Source organism: Molothrus ater, chromosome 19, assembly GCF_012460135.2.
Source record: "Molothrus ater isolate BHLD 08-10-18 breed brown headed cowbird chromosome 19, BPBGC_Mater_1.1, whole genome shotgun sequence".
Taxonomy (NCBI): Eukaryota; Metazoa; Chordata; class Aves; order Passeriformes; family Icteridae; genus Molothrus; species Molothrus ater.
In genome coordinates this window covers 12,758,969-12,783,387 of record NC_050496.2, presented here as the reverse complement: position 1 = coordinate 12,783,387, position 24,419 = coordinate 12,758,969, and the positions used below count along the sequence as shown (strand labels likewise).

At 63.6% G+C, this 24,419-nt stretch overlaps 3 protein-coding genes across 5 annotated transcripts; all 3 read right to left on the bottom strand.

Moving 5' to 3' along the window:
* Positions 1-594: 594 nt before the first annotated feature.
* GCGR (glucagon receptor) lies at positions 595-11,483 on the bottom strand. Of its 3 annotated transcripts, none has more exons than XM_036394575.1 (13): positions 11,384-11,483; positions 5,601-5,799; positions 5,214-5,310; positions 4,966-5,073; positions 4,010-4,131; positions 3,806-3,912; positions 3,564-3,717; positions 3,290-3,449; positions 3,153-3,213; positions 2,851-2,920; positions 2,394-2,699; positions 2,260-2,301; positions 595-1,138 (listed from the first exon to the last, which is right to left on the bottom strand). In XM_036394575.1, the coding sequence occupies exons 2-13, from the start codon at positions 5,667-5,669 to the stop codon at positions 845-847; spliced, it is 1,590 nt and encodes a 529-aa protein (XP_036250468.1). In that variant the 5' UTR covers positions 5,670-5,799; positions 11,384-11,483; the 3' UTR covers positions 595-844. The 3 variants fall into 3 exon arrangements, with proteins under 3 accessions (XP_036250468.1, XP_036250469.1, XP_054372844.1); XM_036394576.2 differs by having other exon boundaries at positions 5,601-5,759; positions 11,384-11,464; XM_054516869.1 differs by lacking the exon at positions 11,384-11,483 and having other exon boundaries at positions 2,394-2,532; positions 2,611-2,699; positions 5,601-5,752.
* Positions 11,484-13,197: 1,714 nt separating this feature from the next.
* SLC25A10 (solute carrier family 25 member 10) lies at positions 13,198-19,965 on the bottom strand. The gene is given in 12 exon segments (XM_036394314.2): positions 13,198-14,177; positions 14,629-14,685; positions 14,793-14,870; positions 15,090-15,182; positions 15,287-15,357; positions 15,843-15,886; positions 16,104-16,145; positions 16,452-16,500; positions 16,579-16,687; positions 16,771-16,890; positions 19,697-19,902; positions 19,905-19,965. Coding segments are annotated over 12 exon segments (1,032 nt in total). The 3' UTR covers positions 13,198-14,075.
* A 663-nt stretch (positions 19,966-20,628) lies between these two features.
* On the bottom strand, positions 20,629-24,137 carry MRPL12 (mitochondrial ribosomal protein L12). Its single transcript, XM_036394667.2, has 4 exons — positions 23,748-24,137; positions 23,560-23,640; positions 23,340-23,471; positions 20,629-20,918 (listed from the first exon to the last, which is right to left on the bottom strand). The coding sequence occupies exons 1-4, from the start codon at positions 24,120-24,122 to the stop codon at positions 20,802-20,804; spliced, it is 705 nt and encodes a 234-aa protein (XP_036250560.1). The 5' UTR covers positions 24,123-24,137; the 3' UTR covers positions 20,629-20,801.
* Positions 24,138-24,419: the final 282 nt, after the last annotated feature.

Sequence of the window (24,419 nt, the reverse complement as noted above, 5' to 3'; positions counted from 1 at the left end):
TGAACCCAGCCGGGGAGCAGCACCGGCCTAATCCCCACACACCAGGCGATTGTGGTGCCCAAAGCTGCGGCATCCGGGCTTAGCGCTCATGTGCGCAGCACAAGCCTCTTAGGGCACGGCCGTGAGCCCGCCGCAGCCAGCCCAGGGGCGGCACAGGGGTCCCGCAGCCCCGCACCCCGCTGCGCTCACCGAGCCAGCGCTGCCGCCGGCTGATGCCCGGCCACGGCCTGGGCCAGCGACCGGGAGAGCGGGGGTGCCGCGGGCAGAGCCAAATGATTTAATTAAGGGCTCCTGGCAGCGAAAGGACAGAGCCGATTAGCGGCCAAAGGAAAGCGCGTGCTGGGGGAGCTGGAGCTGGCCCCGGCCGGCAGCGCTGCAGCGGCTGCGGCTGCACGTCTGCCCCCTCACCTGTGCTGGGCTGGGGCAGGCAGTGGGGCTGTCTTCTGGAGCAGCCCATCCCTGCCGGGTGACTCAGCTCCCCATCCATGGCTGTGGCTTGGGAGCATCCGTGGGGTGCTTGGGAGCATGGTCCACACACATCCAATGTCCCCAGTGTCCCCAGTCCCACAGCAAAGCACACACAGAGCTGGCCCCGCAGCCCGGCACGGGCCCACACCTATTTACAGATATGACAGATAAATTACAGCACTGTGCACAGGGACTCGAAGGTGCACGAGGAAGCACCACAGGACAAACTCCCCCCCTACAGATCCCCCTGGCCCCACAGTTCTCCCTTCCAGAGGTCCAGGTCCCCCTTGCCTGCCTCACTGTGTCCGTGTGCCAGGCACCAGGGGAGGACGGGGCAGGGCACGGCTCAGCGCAGCCCTCCCAGCTGGCTGAGGGCTCAGAAATGGCTCTCAGCCGTGGTCTCAGGAAACTCGTAGCAGTGGTGATGGCCCCCGAGGGCGAGGTGCTCTGCGGTGCTGCGCCCGCTCCTCTCCAGGCGCTGGGAGCCGGCCTGGGGGCCCAGGCTGCGCCCCAGCCCGTTGGTGCAGCCACTCACCAGCTGGTGCTTCTCACAGGTGCTGCCGGCGCCGTTGCGGGCACTGGGTGCGTGGCTGTAGGTGTGCTTGTACTCCTCGGCCAGGTCCTTCCCCAGCTTCCAGCGCTGCCACCGCTTCAGCAGCTCTGCCTGCACCTGCGGGCAGCAGCTGTCAATGTGAGCCCGTGCCCCTGCTGCCTGTGCCCCGCTGCCTGTGCCCCGCTGCCCGTGCCCTGCTGCCCGTGCCCTGCTGCCCATGCCCCTGCTGCCCATGCCCTGCTGCCTGTGCCCCTGCTGCCCATGCCCTGCTGCCTGTGCCCCGCTGCCCGTGCCCTGCTGCCCATGCCCCTGCTGCCCATGCCCCGCTGCCTGTGCCCCTGCTGCCTGTGCCCTGCTGCCCATGCCCTGCTGCCTGTGCCCCCGCTGCCTGTGCCCTGCTGCCCATGCCCCGCTGCCCGTGCCCTGCTGCCTGTGCCCCGCTGCCCGTGCCCTGCTGCCTGTGCCCCGCTGCCCGTGCCCCCGCTGCCTGTGCCCCGCTGCCTGTGCCCCGCTGCCCGTGCCCTGCTGCCCATGCCCTGCTGCCCATGCCCTGCTGCCCGTGCCCCTGCTGCCCGTGCCCCTGCTGCCTGTGCCCTGCTGCCCATGCCCTGCTGCCCGTGCCCCGCTGCCCGTGCCCCTGCTGCCTGTGCCCTGCTGCCTGTGCCCTGCTGCCCATGCCCCTGCTGCCTGTGCCCCGCTGCCTGTGCCCCCGCTGCCCGTGCCCCTGCTGCCCATGCCCCGCTGCCCGTGCCCTGCTGCCTGTGCCCTGCTGCCCATGCCCTGCTGCCTGTGCCCCGCTGCCCGTGCCCTGCTGCCCATGCCCTGCTGCCTGTGCCCTGCTGCCCGTGCCCTGCTGCCTGTGCCCCGCTGCCCATGCCCTGCTGCCCATGCCCTGCTGCCCATGCCCTGCTGCCCATGCCCCGCTGCCCGTGCTCCCACTGCCTGTGCCCCGCTGCCTGTGCCCCGCTGCCCGTGCCCCTGCTGCCCATGCCCTGCTGCCTGTGCCCCGCTGCCCGTGCCCCTGCTGCCCGTGCCCTGCTGCCCGTGCCCTGCTGCCTGTGCCCTGCTGCCCATGCCCTGCTGCCTGTGCCCCCGCTGCCCGTGCCCCTGCTGCCCATGCCCTGCTGCCTGTGCCCTGCTGCCCATGCCCTGCTGCCCGTGCCCTACTGCCTGTGCTCCCGCTGCCTGTGCCCCTGCTGCCCATGCCCCGCTGCCCGTGCCCCCGCTGTCCTGCTCACCTCCTTGTTGACGAAGCAGTAGAGAATGGCCACCAGCAAACCCTGGGAACGGGGAGGAGAGGCGTGAAGAGCATAACCAGACCTCAGTGCAGTCCCTCTTGAGACTGAGTGTCCCCAAGGAGGGCTGGGCTCACCTGGAAGGAGCTCAGGAAGAGGTCGAAGAAGAGCTTGACGTAGCGCAGCGTGCCCTGGGCGTGCTCATCCGTGATGAAGGCAAAGACCACCTCGTGGATGCCCAGCAGCGGGATGAGCGTCAGCGTGGACCTGGCCAGCCTGTGGGACGGGGGTCTCGGGTGGGAACACAGCCGTGTGTGCCGTGGGGACTCAGGGAGAGCCACGTCCAGCACCCACCTGAACTTGTAGTCAGTGTAGCGCATCTGGTGTGCACGGAGCTTGGAAACAAGGATCTGAATGATGCGGATGAAGATGAAGAAGTTGATCTGCAATGGAATGGAGTGAGCCCTCAGGGGCACAGGCAGAGCCAGAGGAGGGGCAGACAGGACACCTCTGCTCTCCTGCCCTCGGCAGCCCCTCCACAGCCATCCTGGGGCCTGTGACACAGACGTGGAGCAGGAGCTGCAGGGGGCTCACCAGGATGGCCAGGAACACGGGGAAGCGAAGGATCCACCAGAAGCCCATGTTGTTGTTTGTGGACCAGCACCTGCAGAATGGAGGGATGGGGACTGCCAGGAAGCCCCTTTACCAGGCAGCAGCTGGAGACTGGCATGGCATTGGCAGCCTGAATCAAGCAAGCACTAAGGCCCAGAACCCCGCTCCTTGCCATGGGCAATGGTGTGGAGTGACTCTAGGGCCAGCACAACGTCCCTACAGTCCCACCCGCACCTACCTGTGCCCTGTGCTCCCTCCAGCCAGCAGCTGGAGCTGGTACTCACTGTATGTTTTCGTAGAGGAACTTCACAATGACCCAGGGAATGAGGAACAGCATGGGTGCCCCTGAGGGGAGGTGAGCAGAGCACGGGTGAGGCACAGCAGGGCACAGGGTCAGGGGGCCCAGCCCACCCACACTCACCCCAGCCGATGCACAGGTAGAGGGTGAAGTAGCTCCTCTCAGAGAAGACGGCCACCACCAGCAGGTTGTGCAGGTAGATGCCTTCCACCAGCAGCCAGCAGTAGTTGGCCACGATGCCGTACTGCATGAAGACTGTGGCTGCCCTGCAGCCTGCAGCTGCCTGTGGGCAGGGGTCAGGGCTGCAGCACTGCCTGTGTGTGTGCCCGTGCCCCCAGCCCCACAGCGCTGCCTGTCCCTGTCCCCATCCCCATCCTGTCCCTGTCCCTGCGCTGACCTCGTCGCTCAGCCACACTTGCACGTTGTAGCCGTCGATCTTGTCGCTGTAGTGGGTTTTGAGCAGGGCGTCGATGACCAGCACGGAGACGCCCTTCAGGATGAAGGAGGCGAACAGGTTCATGTGGATGTAGTTCCTCATGCAGTGCAGCTTGCTGTGGATTTGGGGGCCATTGTCAATGCCCGTGCGTGGCCCTGGCCTCCCCCTGCCCAGCCTGTGGACAGCCATGCCCAAAGTCCCACCTGAAGCCCAGCAGCAGGGCCAGGGCGAGCAGCAGCGCACACAGGGACACAGAGTAGCCCACAGTGTACATCACCTTGAAGCTGCCATAGGTCTTGGCAAACTTTTCCTGGAAGAGGAGGGAGCAAGTGAGGGCAGGGGCAGATGGAGGGCAGGCAGGGGGACAGGCAGGGCCCCCCACACCCCTGCTGCCCAGGTCTGCCCACCTGCGCCTTCAGGTCCTCGTCATCCTGCTCACACTGTGTGGCATCGCGCAGGGACTGTCCCCGCGGGCCTGTCACCCACTGTCCATCCGGCCCACAGGTCTTGAAGACGTGTCTGTGCTTCACTGCGAGGGGAGGGGATGGTGAGGAGTGCCAGCCCCTGTGCCCCCACGGGCAGCGTGCACTGGCCCCAGTGTGACTGCCTGCAGCAGCACATGCACACAGCACACAGGTGTCCCAGCACAGCTGCACACACCTGTGAACACACTGCACAGCTGCACACACTGCACAGGTGCACACACTGCACAGCGTACACACCTGTGAACACACTGCACAGCTGCACACATTGCACAGGTGCACACACTGCACAGCTGTACACACCTGTGAACATGCTGCACAGCTGCACACACTGCACAGGTGCACACACTGCACAGCTGTACACACCTGTGAACACACTGCACAGCTGCACACACTGCACAGGTGCACACACCTGTGAACACACTGCACAGCTGCACACACTGCACAGCTGCACACAGCTGTGAACACACTGCACACACCTGTGAACACACTGCACAGCTGCACACACCTGCACACAGCTGCACACACCTGTGAACACACTGCACACACCTGTGAACACACTGCACAGCTGCACACACTGCACAGCTGCACACACCTGCACACACTGCACAGGTGCATACACTGCACAGCTGTACACACCTGTGAACACACTGCACAGCTGCACACACCTGCACACAGCTGCACACACCTGTGAACACACTGCACAGCTGCACACAGCTGCACACACCTGTGAACACACTGCACAGCTGCACACACCTGTGAACACACTGCACACACCTGCACACACTGCACAGGTGCACACATTGCACAGCTGCACACACCTGCACACACTGCACAGGTGCACACACAGGTGCACGTGCACTCGCCCCTCCCTGCATTACCTTTCTGGTACCAGGGCAGGAACCAGGGGCAGGGCACACTGGCTGTGCTGTTGGGCATCGTGTCGGGCCAGCAGGAGAACTTGTCGAAGGTGCGGTTACAGACCAGCTCTGCAGGAGGACAGGAGCTGGTGGCGCTTTGGCCTCACCCTCCCCTGCCCCTCTGCTTGTCCCCATCCTGCGGGGGCCCTGTGCTGGCTCTGTGCCCCATCCCCATCTCAGCAGGACCCTCGGGACCCCGGGGCACTGACCCGTGGGCGCGGGCTGGAGGCTCATGTTGCGCTGGCACTCCTCGCTGTACTCCTTCCATCTCTCCACGACGTTATCCGTGATCTGGGCAGAGGGACCCTGCGGGCACCAGGGACCACCTGTCACTCGTGTCCTGCTCACAGGGGGCACCGTGCTGTGCCAGGCAGTGACCCCAGATGGTGCTGGCGAACATACCATGCCACGCCATTCTGAGCCATGCCATGCCATTCTCAGCCATGCCGTGCCATGAGGAGGCACAAAGGGGCACCAGATGCTGTACCACGTGCCATGGTGAGGGGATGCAGTGGGATGGGTGGCTCGGTGGTCCTGCGTGGGTGCCGGGCTGAGCATGGGGCAGACCACCCTCATGTGTGACAGCTCATCCTTACCTGGCAGCAGAGCAGCAGCGCCAGCAGGGTAAGGAGATGTGGCTGGGACATCCCTCCTCTGGACCACATGCATGGGACACAGCGCAAGGCACACGGCTTCCTACTGGCCCTCAGCAGCTTCTCCAGCCTGGTGGTGCCGGCCCTGGCATGTGGGCAGCCCTGTGCAAGACTCCTGGTCACGGGGACTCCTGGGACACAGCTGGGGGACATGGGGCTAGGGCAGGTGGGGTTGGAGATGGCCACTCTGGCACAGAGCTGTCCCCATCCCCACCCGACCCTGCTTGGTGTTCACATTCAGATATTTGTTCACTCATTTTTGCACCAAGTGCCCGTATTATCCTCCCCAGGAAGGCACTGGGACAGTGACCATGCAGGTTCTCTGCCTGCCAAGCCAGTTTCAGCCCCCGTGTGGCTGGAGTGCAGTGGCAGTGCTGCCTCCCGAACCTCCCAGAAAACCTGGGCTGGTGCCACCCCACACTGCTGCTGGGACCCAGCTGTGCATCACTGCTGAGTCCTGAGAATGCAGACCCCCTGGCAGAAGGGACCCCTCCTCACAGCTGAGCACGCCCTCAGGCAGAGAGGCTGGCACCTGGGCTCGCCCTGCCTCCGTGGGCTCTCATGCCTGACACCCAGCCATGGTCTGGCAGCAGCACCACCAGGGATGGCCAGGGAGCACGGAGAGCACGGGGCCAGCAGGGGTGGGACACTGCCATTAACCCCCAGGGATCCTGGCTCGTGGGGCTGCTGTGGGCCTGGGACAAGCTCAGCTGGGCTGTGCCCCTGTGGGTCCATCTCCCCCAGCTCCAGGCAGTGACCTGGGCCCTTGCCTGACGTGGGGTCCGGGTGCTCCACAGGCCGTGGCTCACGAGGTGCCATAATTCCCTCCAGCCCTAAGCCGGTTATGGGGCTCCTGAGCAGGATTTTGGCTCTTCCCACAAGGGCCCATTTTGGCAGCAGCCCCATGGCACAGCCCACTGTGTGGGGTGAGGGCAGCGGAGCCGGGGGGATGGACAGCGGTGCCAGTGCCAGCCCGGGCACTGCAGCACCACCCCAGCCCCTGGGCTCCCCCTGGGCACCAGCCAGAGTGTCCTGCTCCCCCTCAGTCTGCTCCCAGGGCTCGCTGCTCTGCCTGTGCCTATTTTTATCCCTGGGAAAGTCGTGTTTCCTCCATCCGTGCAGACCCACTCGCCATGTCGCAAGTGGCTGCTGGAGCAGCTCATTAATCAGCACATGGGGCTCCAGATGCAGCTCGGGGAGCAGGACCTGCCATGGCCTTATTTAGCCAGTCCCAGGACAGAGGGAGCTGCCTCCTGGGACAGTTCTCACTGGGTGGGCTCTGTGAACAGGGACCTTTCTTGGGTGCCCACTAGCCACCTCACCACTCCAGAATTCCTGTTTTTGTCATCACCCCAGCCCCACCCCAGCAGCACTGTTGCCCAACCACTATTCCTGTCCTAGTTCCTCTCCCATCCCACCTCAGGATCCCTGTCTCTTTCCTCCCACAGCCCCATGCCAGCATCCCTGTCTCTCTTCCCCTGCTAACCCAATTCCACCAGCCCTGTGCCCCCCTCCAGCACAACACCATCCCTGCCTGTCCCATGCCACTGCCACCTATGTGCCAGCCCCACGGGAAGATGCCAGTGCCAGTCCCTGGCCAAGCATCAGTCCCTGCCCTGGCTGGGAATGCTCCTCCAGGTCCTTGGGTCACAGTGCCTTGCTGTCAGCCCCTCTGCGCAGCCGGGGAGCAACTTTGGGGCAGAGGTGTCGCTATTTTTAGTGGCTGCAGTGGGATTTAGCAGCAGGGAGGCCTCTGCCCTGGACTCCCCCCATCTGGCAGCCGCTCCCAGTCCTGCCCCAGTGTGGCCAAGCCGGGCAGACTGCACTGGGTGAGGGGTCCTGGCACGGGGGCCAGTCATGCTCCCAGCCCCATCATGGTCTTCCCCTGTCCCTGCCCAGGCCCTTTGCCCCAGCTGCCTGTGGTGCTGCACAGCCGTGGCCCCACGCCAGATCCCCACCACCCACAGGAACAGGGTCCCTGCAGACTGGGGCTGTTTCCAGCACAGACCTGGGAGTGCAGAAGGAGCCGTGGACCAGCTCTCCCTGGTCTGGAGCCAGTGGACAATGGCAGAGAGGGAGCAGTGGCTCTGTGTGGTGGAACAGCAAGGTCTGGGGTGGCCAGGACCCCTGGCAGCACCGGCCCCTCCCCGGAGCTGGCACTGCCCAGCAGCAGCACCAGTGGTGCCCCTGGGCAGCGGCTCTGCCCGCTGGACGCGCTGCAGCCCCTGTCAGCTGTGCCTGGGTGCCACAGGCAGCTCTGCACAGGGGACCCGGCCCCACATCCTCACCGCCTCCTCTCACTCTGCTGTGCCCAACCGGCTCCCAGTGCCACATTCCCTGCCCTGGCACCTCATCCCCTGCTGGGGCCAGGCTCTGGGGGATCCCCCACCACACCAAGTCATAAGCAGTGGGTGGAGGGTGCCTGGCCTGTGAATTGGTGCCTCTGAGGGGCTGCAGTGCATGACAGCAGGTGTCCAGGGGACTTTTGCCCCACGCTGGTGTTGGACACTGGGGTGTGTTCCTGTGTCACGGTCCTGTGGCTGCTGACCTTCGTGGAGCCAGGCTGGAAACATCCAGTGCAACTCCACTTGGGGCCACAGCTGTGAAGAAGAGACCTTGTGCCAGGAGAGCAGCAACAAGAAGACAACACTGGGACACGTGCAACACCGCTGCTGGTAACCGTAGTGCTGGGGGCAGAGGGGTCACACACGGGCACCACCATCTGCCGTCACAGTGTGGCTGTGGCTGCATTTGCCTTTCCCAAGCCAGCAGTGCCAACCCTGCAGCCACAGGGGCAAAGCAAGGACTCCCATTCCCCTTGACCTGTGCCCTGGTGCCCCTGCAGCTCATGGCAGCTGCCCCTGGCCCCAGGGAGGTCAGGAGGGGCCAGCCCGGGCAGGGTGCAGGGCAAATGGAGGCCCTGGGTGCACTGCTGCCATGGCATTGCAGCAAGGCAGAGGGCACGGATGGGAAAGGGCTTGAGTTGGGATTTTGCTCCCCACTGATGGGTGTGCAGCCTCCACGCTACCCTGCAGCAGCTCTGTGCCAGCACGGACCCACACTGGTGGCTGAGGGCCCAGCCCTGCCTAGGAAGAGACTCTCTCCTCATCCCACCACGGCCACTTTCCCCTGAGGATTTTGCCACCCCAGCCCCTCTGGCATTGCTGCCATCGCACGTGTGAGAGAATGAGCTCCACATCTGGGATCTCTGTGGATGGTCATGTGGATCAGGGCTTGCTAAAGTCCCCACAGGACACTCATGGGCATCTGCAACGTGACCTGGGAGCACCTTGGCACGGCCACGGCCCTGCACAAGTGCAGCGAGGCTGGCGCAGCCCCCAGAGCCTGGTCCCACAGGACTCTCGCCTCCCCTGGGGTGGGGACTTGGCCTCGTGTGAGCACAGCCCCGCACCCAGCACAGCCCCACGGGTTTGGAGGCGGCTGTGGGGCTGTGGGGCTGTGCAGCCCCTGGACGCAGGGATTAGCCCCCCGTGCGCTAATGCGGTGCTTTCCACGGCTGGCTTGGCTTGGAGCTCGGAGCTACATGCCAGCACGGCAGGGGCTTTGGCACTTGGCAGGGGTGCCAGCGCCAGCCTGGCCCTGCAGATGCTGCTCCACTTTCCACCCGGGCCCACGGCAAGCGGGGCAGGGCAGGGGACACGGTCCCGGCAGGGAGGCCCAGGAGCTCTGTCCTGCACCGTCCCTGCCCTGTGCCCCTTCCGGAAGGCTCGGGGAGGTTTCCTACTCCCCTGCTCCATTCTTTCCTTGAAAACTAAGTACAAGGAACTTTGGCAGCAAAGGAGCAGCTGAGCAGCCCGGAGCAGTCCTTGTGCTGCAAGGCTGTGACTCGTTTGCACAGAGCTACGTGATTGTGGGAGCAGTGGCACACGGAGAGAGCCAACGCTGTCAGACCCTGGCAGTGGCAGATTCTGTCTAACCCTGGACCAAGAAAACCCAAACCAGCCCTGACAGTGTTTTCATCAACAGGAGCATAGGATGCAAAGAGGAAAAATGCTCTTTGCATCACCTCCACTTCTGCCTGGTCACCACAAGGCATGGTCAGGGGGCACCTGCACAGCTGCCCTGCACCAAAGAGGGACCATGATACAGCCTGGCAGCAGCCAAATTACCTTGCTGCCCAGCTGGTTCTGGCATGGGGGTGCTGAGCCACACAGCACCTCATCCCTGGCTCAAGGAAAGGGGTGTTTTTGTTCATCACGTTGCATGAAAACCTGTGAAACACAGACGGAAGGCACAAGAGGCAGTGTGACACGTGTGGTGAGCATGTCACAGGGGAGGCACAGGGCTGGGAAAAGCCTAGGAAAAGGTCAGTGCAGACAGGCTAGTGCACACACTCCCCTGCACTGGGAGCTCCACACCCGAGCAGCAGATCTGCAGCCCCAGCAAGGCAGGGGTGCTGTGGGGGCCACACGTGCCCAGCCATCCTCTGGCACCACAGGCACGTGCACCCGACCCCAGTGCTGGGGTAGATCAACAAGGACATGGGGATGCAGGACAAAGCAGGAGGCAGTGGTGGAGCACAGGGGGATGGAGCTGAGCAGCCATCCCATCTCCCCCATGTGCAGCTTCTCCTGCCCCTGTCCCTGCCTGGCACAGCGAGGTGCATGGAGATGCTGTGCTCAGTGGCTGGTTTCAGCCCTGTGCTGCTGATCAGGGTTTGTGGTCACATTTTTTCATTAACTATTTTTAATCCATATTTTGCCTATTCTCTGTTCAGCCTTTTCTCTTTTCCCCTCTCTAGGCAACAGAACATTAAAAAAAAAAGAAATGCACCGCAGTGTGCGGAAAGGAGCAGGATTGGTGGGAAGCCACAGGAGCTGGCAGCTGGGGCAGCACTAACACGCTGACGAGGGGTCCTGCAGGCCCTAAATTTTCCTGCTGATGCACAGACAAAATCACAGGGGCAGTCACTGAATTTGGTGTGGGTCAGGACACCCGCGGCAGGCGCTGCACGGGCAGGGGGCTCAGCAGAGCTGATGCTCCGTCCTGAGGCCGTTCTGTGCCAGGGGAGCAGGCTGACCCCGCGGTCCCTGCTTCCCTCACCACCCCGGGGGACCCGCAGCAGCTTTGGAGATGCACTTGCAACCAGGAGGACGGCAAGGTCACATACCCGACATGTCCTGGTTAAACAAAGCCATTTACCAACACCGTGTTGACACAGCAGAGCTCGGGACAGAGTCACAAAGGGCACTCGCACCAGGCCCCCGTAATACCCAGAGAGCTTGGGGAGAGCTGGGACCTGGCAAAGTGTCCCTGCTTCGGCCCCTCGGCAGGACACCCATGGGCACCGCTGTGCCCGCAGCAGGGAGACCACGCGCGGCCCACCCCGACCGAGGGCTGCTCCGGGCATCGCTCCCAAAGCTGCGGAGTTCAGCTGGAATCGCTGCCCGGGGCTCGCCGCAGAGCCCAGGGGTGCTGTGAGTCCGACGGCAGCGCCCTGCCCAGGGATGCCAGCGGGAAGCGGGCACAGCCCTGCGGGAAGCCCGGGCCCAGAGCACCCAGGGGCTCATTTTCCCCGGGGCCGGCGCCCAGCACCGGGGCGGCTCGGGGAGCTGCTGCTCTGGGGTCCCGGGGCTCAATTCGCGGCCCCGGGGTTGCGCAGTCGTCACTCGAATCCACGTCCCCGCGACGGGACCTGCGACATCCCGAGCCCCGAGCCCGCCGCTGTGGGCGCTCCCTGCCCTCCTCCCTCCCTTCCCCCGTACCTGTCGGGGCTGGGCTCGCGGCGGCTCCCGAACGCATCTCGGGACCGGCGGGCACCGGGTCCGGCGCGCTCGGCGAAAACTTCAGCGGAGCCGCGACGGCAGCGGCTGTGGCGACCCAGGGGGAGGGACCGGCTCGGGGGGAGGGACCGCGGGCACGGAGCCGCGTCCCGCCGCCCCGCTCCTCCCGCCGGCACCAGGGGGGCACAGCCCGGTGCGCAGCCCCGCCCGAGTGCCTGGCGCTGCCCCCGCATCACCGGCGGCCGCTGCCGGGAGCTGCGGGAGCGCCGCCGCTTGTCCCTGCCCTGCCCCACTCCCGGGCACCGGCTCGGCTCGGCGGGGACGGGCGGAGCGGCGGGGGCAGCTAGACCGCGCCAGCCCCGGGGGAGCGGGCCGGGGATCTGCTCCTCGGGAGGTTTCCCCGGTGCCAGCGCGCCGCCCGCTCCGGGGTTTGCTCGGAGCCTCAGGGAGCCGGGCGGGTCTCGCCGCCGGCCGCCTCAACACCCGCGCTCCGGCCGCCGCCGGCGGTGACGGGTCAGTGTCTGCCGCCGCCGTCCCGCTGCAGGTAAACACAGCCCAGGAACGGCGACGCACCGGGACCGGCTGGCTGGGGCGGCAGGGGGACCGGGGGAGCCCCGGCCTGGGGGTGCCCTGTGCTGGCCTCCCGGCACGAGCACATTTACCCCGGGCCGTGCCGGTTCAGCCTGCACGAACCCCGGTGGGCGCTCAGCGCAGCCCCGCATCCCCCGGAGCTGCCTCCCGCGGGCTCCCGCTCCGCGCGGCCGCCGGCGGCTGCAACTCCCCTGGGTGTGGGCAGAGGAGCGCCGGGGCCTGCGGGGGTCTTGCCTTTGCCACGAGGATCGGAGCCACAGCTGCCCCCGGAGGTGGCCCCGGCACCTTCCAGGCCAGGAGGGGGCTTTGGGGGAGGACGGGCACCCCCAGCCGTACCTGGAGCAGGCAGAGGTGCCCGGGGAGCCCCTGCAGGCAGCAGGGTGGGAGCAGGGGCAGGCGGCACGGCCACGGCCACAGGCGGTGCCAGCCCCACGTTCCCTGATGCGCAGCAGATAAACAGTGCCCTCGCACTGCAGCTGTGGGCGCTGTGCTGCGGCCGTGTCTGGCACACGCTGTCCTGCCTGCCAGTGTGGCTGCTGCAGTTCGGCTGCCACGGGGGATGTGGGGACAGGGAATGTGCACACGGGAGAGAGCGCAGGGCTGGCCATCACGGGGCTGAGCAGGGCTCCGTGCTGCCGGGGGCCATGGGGCTCCATCGCTTTCCTGCTCCACGCTGGCTCTTTGCATGGCACAGAGCAGCAGCCATCAGCCCCCGGAGCCGTGGGCTGGGACGTGGGGGATGAGGAAGCACAGCCTGGCAGGGCAGCCCCCAGCTCCCCGAGCCTTCACCTGCCCGTGGCCTCTGCTGCAGCTGGGCATAAGCCCAGAGTGGTGATGCCAGCTAGCATCATTAGGCCTCGTTAAGGTGACGAGCTTTCACTGCTCTGCTGTGCCAGTCTGCCGGAGCCCAATTAGTGTCACATCCAGGAGGCAGCTCCTGCCGGGGCGACGGGCGCCCTTGGCACAGCCCTACCCTGGAGCTGCCGTCCAGCTGAGACCGGGCACAGCTCAGCCGTGGAGCCTGCCCACATGGCCAGGGGTGCTGGGCACAGAGCGGGGTGAAGACCCCCTTGGCACAGCACCAGGGGCCAAGCCTTGCTACCCTCTCTCAGCTCTGGGGGGCTCAGCTCCCAGCCCATGCCCCCAGCCATGAAAAGGGGTGCAGTGTCTCTCCCCTCCTAACAGGACAGCAGGCCCTGAGCCACCTTCACTCTTTATTATACATCAAGGTCTCAGATATTCCAGTTCTTTGATTCCTTGGGGCCAGCTCACACAGGGGTGCCATAGCAGAGGGGCTGGTGCTCACAGCCCCCTCTCACTGGGCAGTGTGGGGTGAGGGGCTGTGAGGAGTGGGGTCTGCCCAGCCCCAGGGTGAGAGAGGCTGCAGAGTGGTGGTGGGGGATGCCCCCACAGAGAGCAGATCCAGTGCGGGTAGTGCAGTGTGGTAAGAGAGTGCTGGGTCCCCGAGCAGGCTTTAGCAGCCCTGCCAGAGCAAGGCCCTGCTCCCACCATCATTGGTATGAGGCACGATCCCTGACTGAGGAGCTTTGGCCAAGCAGGAGCAGAGGGTGGGAGGCCAGGAGCAGGGCAGGAGGTGTAAGCTGCGTCGGGGTGAGGGAGGAGCACGGGGGCTAAAGGCAGAGGGAGGACAGGGCCTCGCACACCCTGCCTCAAGCCCCAGCCCACAGCTGCAGGGGCAGCAGCCCCCATCCCCATGGGCTCTGTGACAGAGCCTGGATCTCCCTACTCCCTGAGACAGCACAGTCCTGCTTCTGGGGCACATCAGGGACAAGGCTCAGGGGGGCAAGGACACAACTCAGAGCCAGTAGAGAAGTGGGAAGACAGAACCCCCCCAAAAACCCCCCAGAAGCAGTAATGCAGAGGTGGAGATGCTGAGAATGGCGGTGAGAGGAGGGGTGAGTTTGTGAGGGGAGGTTGGCCACAGGTGCTGGCAAGGCACAGGAGTAGAGTTGAGAGGAGGGGAATGGCACTGGCCCCAGAGAGCAGAGAGGGGTTCTGGGATCTTGGGGGTGACCCACACGCTCAACCCCCCTGGGGCAAGGCAGGGTCCAGTCCCCCAGACTCAGGTGGTCACTTTGATCCCAAAATATTTGCGCAGCTGTTCCAGGAACAGAAAGGTGAGAACAGTCTGAGGAACCAGCCGGACAGCAGCAGGAACGAAGCCCTGGAAGGGGACAGCAAGAAGGGGAAGAGTCAGTGTGTGCCTGCCACTGATTGTCCCAGCAGCCCAAGCCTGGCAGCAGCACGAGTGGGCAGGCATGGGTCAGCACTGGCCGGGCTGTGGAGCAGGCACTGTCACACCATGGCCACCATGGTGCACACAGGGCTCAGCACCATGTGCCAACCCCTCTGGCACCTGCACTGCTGCTTGGGAGCTTGATGGGTGCAGCAGGGCCACAGCTGTGGTGCCTGGCCCAGCCTGAGTCCCACTGAGGCCAGGGCTTGCAACACCTCGGGGCCAAGCCTGGGCCGGGCAGACAAGGGCCTGAAGCAGGCAGCAGTTGGGCTGCCACAGCAGAACCTGGAAGGTTCCCTGCCCCAGGACTGTTCTGGGCCACAACCTCTGCCCCCAGCTCAGCCCAGCCTGCCCCACCCCTGCGCCCCCAGCCAGGTACCTTGTAGAAGGCAAGTGGTCCGAGCTTGGCAGTTTCCATGGCACAGTGGACGACTCCCTGGAGTGAGAGGGTGAGAGATGAGCTGGGAGGGGCTGGGAGGCAGAAGCTGGCACATAGATATGGGAGGACAGGCAGCAGCAAGGTGGGCAAGGTGGGCGACTCACCTGGTACTCCCCGTGGGAGTTCATGAGGCGGGTCTTGAGCACATCCAGGGGCTGGCACAGGAATGTGGCACACAGGCCCTGCAGAGAGTCAGCCAAGTCAGGAGACCTCTGTGCCAGCCACTGCTGTGGTCACTGCAGAGCCTCAGAGCCACACTGGGACCCAGCCTCAGGCCAGGAGCCTCCTGGAGCCACTGTGCTGAGCCGAGCCCAGAGCAGCAGCCCTGGCAGCCCCAGCCTGACACCCTGACCCTGCTGCAGGCAAACCCAAGCAGTGCCCCCGGCCCCAGCCCCACTCACAGCGATGAAGCTGGACAGGAAGTGAGTGAAGACATTGTCTGACAGAAATCCAGTTGCGAGAACCAGCTGCTTGGCCTGGTCATAACAGGAAAGCTGCAGAGACATGGTAAATCAGTGACATGCTCCCTGTTCCTTGTGCACCAGGGACCATCCTCGTCCCTATCCCAGTCCCCTACTGCCCAGCAGAACTGCCCTACCTGTCCAACAGTGACAAGGGACCCACGGAGTGATGCCACTGATGCTCCTGAGAAGAGTTTCTTCACGCCCTCTGTGGACAGACAGATTTGGATGAGCACAGTTCTCTGCCATCACTCAGACTCCATTACCCCGGGAGTCTCCTTCCATGCCCAGTGTGTGTCCACAACTCCTCACACAGCCCTGCTTCAAGCACACCATAGCAAACAGGCTGAAGGAGTAGGGAGTCCTTCAAAGCAGCATGACCTCCTCCCTGCCTCTGCTCATCCTCTGTTCCACCTGCTCCACCCTCCTGCGCCGTTCTGTTGCAGGTCCCAGCAGCTCACCCTTTCCCACCAAGTATGTGCAGGCTGCCAGGCCCTGGCAGACCTTGCCCAGTCCCTGCCCCAGCCAGATGATGAGGAGATGCAGACCCTGTGCTCCCCTGGACACCCGCAGCCCCAAGGGCATCCCCCGGCCCCTCTCCCTGCCCCGGCTGAGCGAACTTCCAGGGCGCCCTGACCCGGCACCTGCTAGGACACCGGAGCAGGCTCACCCACACGGCTGGCACAGCCTCACCTTCCCGGAGGACACGGTACATGCCATCCAGGGCATGGGAATAACTGGAAGGAGCGAGAGGGGAAGGGGTCAGGGCCCGCTGCTCCCCAGCACGGCCGCAGCCCCGCTGCTACCCCGGGCACCGGCGGCCCCGCCCGGACCCCAGCGCCCCGGGTGCGGTGCTGCCCCCCCGCGGCCGCGCGGACCCCGGCCCCGGTCCCGCCGGCCCCTCCAGGCCTCCCCCCCTCGGCCCCAGCGCCTCTCGCCCTGCCCCTCACTCACTTGCGCCGCTGATCCGGCGGCTGCTTCATGTCGTTCTGCATCCTGGAAGGCAGAGCACCGCAAGTGAGGGGGCAGCCGGTACCCCACTGTCCCCTGCAGCACCGGGGCCCCAGCACAGGGCAGTGGTGTTGTATTGCTCATTTACAAAGGGCCAAGAAAGTTGCCTTCAGTCCCACTCCCCGTGAGGGTCACACACGGCTGAACAGCTCTGGCCATCCTGGGCACAGAGCTCCCGGCCCACTGACCACAGGGCAGGCTGGCTAGGAGGGATGTCAGGAGAACCCCAGCACAGCCACCACCCCAAATGCACAGGGGGCCAAAAGCCCCGGTCATACAGACAGAACTGACCTGACGTTCACCATGTCTGCCGGGGTTCCCACAAACCCACCAGTGAAACCTGCGGCCAAACAAGAGCTGGGTCAGGGCTTATCCATCCTGAGGGAGCCAGGGCCAAGGGCCCCAGTGCCTGGCTCACCTCCTACTGCAGCCAAGAGCACTTTCTGGTAGAAGGGGGGAGGCCCCTGGTTGCTCATGCGGTTCTTTGCGGTCTCATAGATGCCAAAGCGAGTCAAGGAATATGTCATCTGGATGGGGGAAACGAGCGGCTGTGTGTGGCACAGGGCAGCTCCCCACGGCAGCAGGTGCCGCAGGAGCTCCGGGCACTCACCTGCCGGCACAGCGAGGCGCTCAGCCCGTTGTAGAGCGCCAGGAAGCCGTCGGTGCGGATCACGTGCATCGCCATCCCCGTCATCCTCATCTTCACCTCCTGCTGCGTCTGCAGGTGCACCTGGGGCAGAGCGCAGCGCGTCAGCCCAGCGGGGCTGGGCAGGGACAGAGGGGCACGAACAGGTGGGGATTGGAGCTGTGTCAGGTTAGCAGCACTGGCACAGGAGCCAACTGCAAGACACAGACAGCCTGGAGCAGGCCGGCCCAGCCTGGCAGCGGAGGGGTGGAGGCAGAGAGGGAGGGAAGGAGGGAGGGAGGAGTGCCGAGGCTCCTGCCTGCAGCACCACCCAGGCCCTGCCCTCACAGCCGCCCAAGGTGAAGGGGGGCACCTGCCCTTCTGGGCCACCTCAGGGTGGAAGGTGTGGGTGTGTGGGTGTGTGCCCAGCAGTACGTGAGTGAGCAAGGGCCCTGTGTGGGTTTGCTCAAGGGGATGCACTGGGCTGGTGAAATCACGGCCATGCAATGCAGTAGGCCTCCAGAGCCACTTCCCCTCCTCCTCAGTGCAGGAATCACACAGGCAGGAAGAGAACCCCACAGCTGGCCAGGCGCCCCCCTTCCTGCCTGCAGCAGCTCAACGCTTCCCACCATCTCCAGGGGCAACGGCAACAGGCACAGGAGCTGGCTGGGACAGGGGAGCCGTGTGGGCTGATGCTGGAGCATGCTCTGAGCACTGCAGAGACCACATGTGGGTCAAAGGCCCCAGGAGATAAGGAGAGCAAAGGGCTGCTGACAGGGGATCAGGCCACTAGGGAAGCTGTGGCACGGCTGGGTCGTGCGACACTCTGCAGGATGTTGGGAACAGCCACTGTCTCCCATATGGAGCAGCAGCAGGGGTGCAGGGGCCTGCCTGCAATCCCCACAGGTGGATTTTGGATGTCTGGGACCAGAGCTTGCGGCTGTTCACAGCCTGGGGCAGCTGAAGCGGGCAGGGTCATGTAGGGACACGGTCCACTGCCTGCAGTCTGCAGGAAGGGCAGGCAGGCATGGGACAGGCTGGTCAGGCGATGGTCACTGCTGGTCACTGCAGGGCCAGCAGCCCGTGGGCAGCCAGCAGCTGCACAGTTGGCCTAAGGGCACAAGCACTCTGTAGGTGAGCTGGCCAGGGCCTCTCACTGGGGCCAAAGTCCAGAGGTGCAATGAAGTGCCCTTCGTCCCCTGCCCTGCCAGAGCCTGAGGCCCCTCGTGCCTCCCCAGGCCTGGCACCAGCCTCTGCTGTGGGGGAACACATGGCCAAAGAAGGGTCTGTATTCAATAATCAGTGTGATTATTGATCTGGCAAAAACAGCTGGCCAGATTGTGCTGCTCACACTGCAGGAATGCAGGGGCTGCTCATCCACACAGGACAGCATGGGGATGCAGCCCAAACGTCACAGCCGTCACGCTGGCTCGGAGACAGACCTAGAGGCAGGTGCCAGACTAATTCTCTTCCTTAGCGCCTTGCCAGGCACCCCACACAAGCTCCCACGGGCTGGCAGCCACCTCCACTGGGCAGACAGGGCCAGCTGGGCAAGGCAACAGGCCGAGCACTGGGGAGGCGGCACTGCCCTGCCAGGGCTGGCTCCTCTCCTGGGCCTGTGCCTGGAACATCTTCCTCTCTCTCCACGGGGTGGGAAGGGGCCGTGTGTCCCAGCCTCACCCACAGGCATTGCCCTGGGAAGGGCAGGCTCTGTCCCGGGCTGCCTCCTCCCTCCCCCTCGCAGCCTGCTCCGCTGCCAGGCTCGTCGCCGCTTGGCTGGCACACAAGGCTCTGGGCAGTGCTGGCATTTGCCCCGTGTGTGGGTGCTGGCAGCGCAGGGCTGCGCGCGGCGCCCTTTGTGCAGCAGCAGGCATGCCAGGTCATCTGCGGCGCCTAGGTGACATCTTGGCTGGAGGACTCCCAGCCCAGTGGGCCAGCGTCCAGCACCGCCGGCCCCGGAGTCACTGTCATGTCCAGGCACGGCTGCCCAAGGCACCCTCTGCAGCTCCTGGAGCTGGCACCCCGAGCTCCCCTCAGCCACACACCCACCCATGCCCTCGTGCTGCATCTTTGAGACCCCTCAGCCGTGTCCGTGCACAGCCACGAGTCAGCTCCAGAACAGCAGCTGTTTCCCCAGACCTCTACAGCTGTTCTCCAGCTCCTTCCGTTGCTCTGGGACCCTCACAGCCATTCCCTATCCCTTCACAACCCTTCCAGAACCCCCAGGCCTGCTTCCCAGAACCCCAGAGCAGCTCCCCGTCCCCTCGAAGTTGCTCTGGGACCCTCACAGCCACCCTCTCTCCCCCTCTGGCAGCCGTTCCCCAGTAGCTCAGTCAGTCCTTCAGCTGCTCCGGGATCCTCAGAGCAGCTCCTCATCCCCTCGCAGCCACTCCGGGACTCTCTCAGTCACTCCGAGTCCCCCCCAAGCCATTCCGCATCCCCTCAGAGTTGCTCTGGGACCCTCACAGCTGCACCCCCGCAGCCAGGTCCCTCAGAACCGGTCCCACAGCTGCTCCGGGACCCTCAGACCCGCTCCCCGTCCCGTCCCGGCTGCTGCCCCCGCTGCAGCCCAGTCCCCTACGGCCGCTCCCGGGACCCTCGGACCTATTCCCCGCTCCGTCGCAGTCTCTCCAGAACCCCTGCAGCCAGTCCCAACTCCCCCAGCCTCCACCCCACCCTCGCCGGCACCCTCACAACCACTACCAGTCCCCCATAACTCTCCCCCCAAGCCCTCACCGACACCTGTCCCCATAACCGTCCCCTCACACCACCCGCCCCCATAACCGCCTCGCCATCCCCTCAGAGCCCCCCAGAGCACCGCAGCCATTCCCAGCCTCTCACACTCGCCCTCCCTGCCCCCCGACGGGCTCCCCGCGCCGCCGGGGCCGCCCCGGGCCGTGTCCCCCCTCACCTTCAGCAGATCCAGGGGGTGCGTGCAGCAGGCGGCCCCGGACGACGCGAGGCCGCCGAAGTACCAGCGCGAAACGCGCTGCTCCGCCATGGGCGCCGCTGCTGCCACAAGCCACGCCCTCACCGGGGCCAGGCCACGCCCCCTTCCGTTAAGCCACGCCCTCTCCCGGTACCGGAAGGGGGTGGGGCGGGCCCGGGGCTCGCATCCCGCACCTACGGCGAACGCGGCAGCCGCAGACTCCGGAATCCTCACTCCCACCCCGCACCCATTTCCAGCGCGGGGAAGGCCCTTCCCGCCCATAATTAAGGGATTAATTAATGGGGAGCTGAAGCCATCAGCCAAGGGCAGCGAGAAGAGGTGCGGGAGGCACAGGTACACACGGCAGCGTTCCAGCGTGCACACACTAAGCGCAGGGACAATCACAGCTCCAGAATACACCTTCCCACCCCGCACGCATCTCCACAACCTGTGGAAGTGTGTTCTTCTCGTAAATAACTAACAGAGAAGTGAGACATCAGCAAGAGGCAGTGTGAGGAGGTGGGTGATGCGCTGGTACAAACTTCCAGTACCTTAAGGGAGCCTACAAGAAAGATGGAGAGAGACTTTTCACAAGAGCGTGTAGTGACAGGACAAGGGGAAACGGCTTCAAATTCAGAGTGGGTTTAGATTAGGTATTAGGAAGAAATTATTGGCTGTGAGGGTGGTGAGGCCCTGGCACAGGCTGCTGTGAAGAGAAGCTGTGGCTGCCTCATCCCTGGAAGTGTTCAAGGCCAGGCTGGACGGGGCTTGGAGCAACCTCGCCTGGTGGAAGCTGTTCCTGCCCATAGCAAGGGGCTGGAATGAGATGATCTCTCAAGGTCACTTCCACCCTAAACCATTCTGATTCCATGACATGGGGAGCACGGGGATAATCAGCACCTGAGAAAGATGAATCATTGTACAGATTTTTTTGGGTATTTATAAGGTAGAGTTCATGGTGATGGCAGGAGTAGCAGCTCTGCCCAACCGTACAGCATTCTCTGGGACAGTGCTCCCACTGTGCACTTGGAAAGGTCCAGAGCCCAGCCCGGGCAGCAGCTGCAGCACCAGTCCCTCCACGGTGAGGCTACTCCAGAACAACAGTCCCTCCTGCTGCCTCCAGCGCTGCTTTGATCTTCTCTGCTTCCTCCTTGGAGGCGTTGGCCTTGATCTCCTGCGGAAGGGACTCCACCAGCTTCTTGGCCTGTGAGAGGGACAAAGTACAGGGCTTGTAAACAGGCTTTCACTAACTGGATTATTTGATTTAGAGCCATGATCCTGACCTCTGCTTAAGGAACCATGGAAACTCGCTGACCAGCACAAACCCTGAGACTTGGACTTGAACTGTGGCACATCCCACCAGAAGGCAGCTAACCCTGGCTGCTAGTGATGACACAGCTGCTGGGAAACCTTTCCTCAAATTCTTCCACAGGTGCTCCTGGCGTGCACGCCAGCCTGCAGAGGAGTGGGTGCAGGCAGAGCCCCTGCAGTGCCCTGCTGGGGCAGCATCCGCCGGGCTGGCTCTGCTCATGGCCATGTTTTGGTTCACATACTTGTGCCAGCAGGAGGGGAGGCCATTGCAGGGAGTGGACACAGCTGCACTGGCTGAAACACAGCTCCAGCACAGACTACTCGACAACATGGTATTTTGACATTTCAGGGACTTTTAAAGCAAAACTACTGGTACTAAGCAGCACTGCAATGCTTAAGGCAAGCTGAAAAACTGTTGAGCTAATTTAAAGAATTTACTGCAGTGCTGTTATAGAGAAGGAAGTGAGCCCAGGGGGACAAGCCCCTGCTGCTCTTACACACAGCAGCTCTCTGCCACAGCACTGCGGGGGTTTAGCACCCACTGGACTGGCCACTGTGCTGGCAGGAAGGTTTTGTCCCTGTAATTCCTGATGGGTTCAATGCCTCTGTATCTGTGGTGGAAGAAAAATGCTTTTTTTGCTGGGGTTGGAAGGCACAGATGTGTGAGCAGTGGGCTGGTGGGGCAGGAATGCCTTTGCTCACCAGGACAGGATTTGGACAGGAGCCTGCACAGGCTCACTGTGATGAGCACAGGCAACACAACACAGGTTATTAATTTCTGAACTCTGCTCAGGAAGGCGTGACTGCATTCTAAAGCAGCCCTGGTCCAGAGAGGCAGCTGTTCCTGGTGTTCAGTGGGAAGAAGAGCAGAGCCCAAGCCAAGTGGGACCCATGCAGCAGCAGCAGCAATGGGGCAGAGGCAGCAGGCTCCCAGTGCAGCCAGAGCCCAGGGCTGGTGGTGACAGGGTGAGCATCTGCTGGGCAGCTCCCAATGAGCTTCCTGGGGTGCAGCCAGCTGGGGTCCCGTGTGTGCTGGTCACACACCCGTCTCATCAGGCAGTTGTTGCCACAGGACTGATGTTTGGGTCCCAGCAATGCCCAAGGTAATCACTGCATGTGCTTCCCTCCACACCACCAGCAGCCCTACAAGCCATGGGCAGATCCACCCGCAAACCTCGTAAAAACCACCTTGACTGGATGGCAGCAAAATCTGCAATAAAAGGGATTTGGCTCCACTTTGAACAGAGTCTCTGCAGGCAGAGACCTCCACAGCTGTTTGTGTTGTGTGTGTGCTTCACCAAAGTCCTGGGCCTGAGTACACCACACTTGAGTTTAGCTGCAATAACTGCCACTACCAACAGCTCATGCAGCAGGTGCCACATGCAAAGCCAAGCTCACTGGGCATCAGCTCTCCAGTTAATTATCTACTGATTGTGTCCATTACAGGGTTTGGTATTTTCATGTTTACTTGGGACCAATAAGAGATGAACAACTTCCAGAGGAACCACACTGACAGTCAGGAAATTATCCCCACGAGACAGCCAAACTTGTCCCTGTGCCACTGACTCTCTGCTGGCCTTGCAATGCAGCAATAAGAATTGGGGGTCAAAAGATTATCTGCAAACACTTCTGCTCTCCTGGGCTACAGCAGGAGCAGACATTGCAATACTCAGTGCTGCAGCTGGAATACTGGGAAGTGCTACTATTGACCCCAAGATGTGAAAGCACCACCCTGGAGATGTGCAGCACGTTACATGCTTCAGCAGTAGCAGCTTCATCACCCAACATGCTGAGCCTACATCCAAGGTCAAGGGCCTGAGCTCAGACACTGCCCAGGGCTGAGGCCCGACTCCTCCAAGGAAAGAAGCAGCACCACCTATAAAACGAAGGGCCCTGAAAAGAGCTGGAAGCCTGGACTGCAAGATGTGTGAGTTACAGAGGCTCATTTAACTTCAGAAATACACTGACTTTGGGAAAGGCAAGCCAAACCCAGTTGTAGCAAGGGATGCTGGCCATTCCTGAGCTCTGCAGGAAAGCTCATGCACGGCAGCTCTCAGGTTTGGAGAAGTTGAGGCTGGCACAGACATCTCTGAGTCCTTTGCTCTGAGCCTCCTCCTTCATCTCCCTGCTTCTGACAACGGAAAACGCCAGATGAAGGTGCAACCAAAAGCTGCTCCCCACGTCTCCCTGCACTGAGACGCACACAGGCAGGCTGTGCTTCTGAATGCACACATCCAGGCTCCCCTTCGAGCAGAGAGCCGAGGCTGCTGGACCCGGGGGCAAAACCCCAGAGCCCGGGGCAGCACCTCCTCACCTGCACCAGGTTCACTCCGGGCACGAAGTTCTTCACCTCCTTGATCAGCTTCACCTTGTCAGCGGCCTTCAGCTCCGTCAGCCGGACGGTGAAATGAGTTTTCTCCTTCTTGAGTGGGACCACCTCCTCCTCCTGGAAGCAGCCGGAGTGCGGTGAAGCCCCGCGGCCGAGCCCACCGGCCGAGCCCGCCCCGCGGCCCCGCTCCCGCCCCTCCCGGTACCTGCGGAGCCGCCTGGGCGGGCAGTAGGGAGGCGGCGGCGGCCGCGGGCACCACCCCCACGTCCGGGATCTTCAGCGTCTCCTGCGGGAAGAGAGCGGCGGCACCAGCGGCCGGTCAGGAGGCGCACGCGGCCGGGCCGGGCCGAGCCGGGTCAGGCCGGGCCGAGCCGGGCCGGGCCCCGCACCCACCTTGAGCAACGCGTTGAGATCGGCCACCTCCAGCAGCGTCAGCCCCGCGATGTCCCGCACCAGCTGCCGCACCTTGGGCGAGTATTCCTTGGCGGCCGTGTCCAGCGGCGCCCCGGCCAGCGCCTCCGAGCGCCGCGCAGGGCCGGTGCCGAGCGCCCGCAGTCCGGCGGGGGCCCCGCGGCGCGGCGGCAGCGGCCGGAGCGGCAGAGGGAGCAGCGGCGGCAGCGGGAGCAGCGCCCGGCGGGCGGCGGGCAGCGCGGCGGGCAGCATGGCGGCCCGAGGACACCGAGCGCTCCGCCCCGCCCGCGCTCCCGGCGGGCCCCGCGCGCCGCTGCCAGCCAATAGCGACACAGGGCGAGCGCAGCGGTGCGCCATGGGAGATGTAGGCCAAAGCGGGCCGCTGGGAAAGCAACAGCCACCGGGAAAAATCCATTACTATTTATCATTTCTAAATGGGATAGAAAAAATGCCATGTCTGAAGGAACAGAAATTTCTTCCTCTCTGGAATGTTTGAAAGGAGACTTGGTTATATTTCTACACTGTACAGCATGGTTAACGGTAAAATTGAAGCATAATTAATGCAAATTAAAAGAAACAAAAATAAGTCTGAAAGCATTGTCATTTTACCTTTTTGACTTTCACTAATTGCAGTAACACATTCTAATGCTCATA

What these genes read in the sequence shown, in the direction of transcription:
- GCGR (XM_036394575.1), bottom strand. Translation starts at nt 5,669, where the DNA reads ATGTGGTCCAGAGGAGGGATGTCCCAGCCACATCTCCTTACCCTGCTG. An exon ending in TTCCTCTACGAAAACATACA is followed by an intron (nt 2,921 to 3,152) that starts GTGAGTACCAGC and finishes TCCATTCTGCAG; the next exon opens with GTGCTGGTCCACAAACAACA. An exon ending in TCTTCCTGAGCTCCTTCCAG is followed by an intron (nt 2,302 to 2,393) that starts GTGAGCCCAGCC and finishes CCCCGTTCCCAG; the next exon opens with GGTTTGCTGGTGGCCATTCT.
- MRPL12 (XM_036394667.2), bottom strand. Translation starts at nt 24,122, where the DNA reads ATGGCGCACCGCTGCGCTCGCCCTGTGTCGCTATTGGCTGGCAGCGGC. An exon ending in ATCTCAACGCGTTGCTCAAG is followed by an intron (nt 23,641 to 23,747) that starts GTGGGTGCGGGG and finishes CTCTTCCCGCAG; the next exon opens with GAGACGCTGAAGATCCCGGA. An exon ending in CCGCCCAGGCGGCTCCGCAG is followed by an intron (nt 23,472 to 23,559) that starts GTACCGGGAGGG and finishes GGCTGCTTCCAG; the next exon opens with GAGGAGGAGGTGGTCCCACT.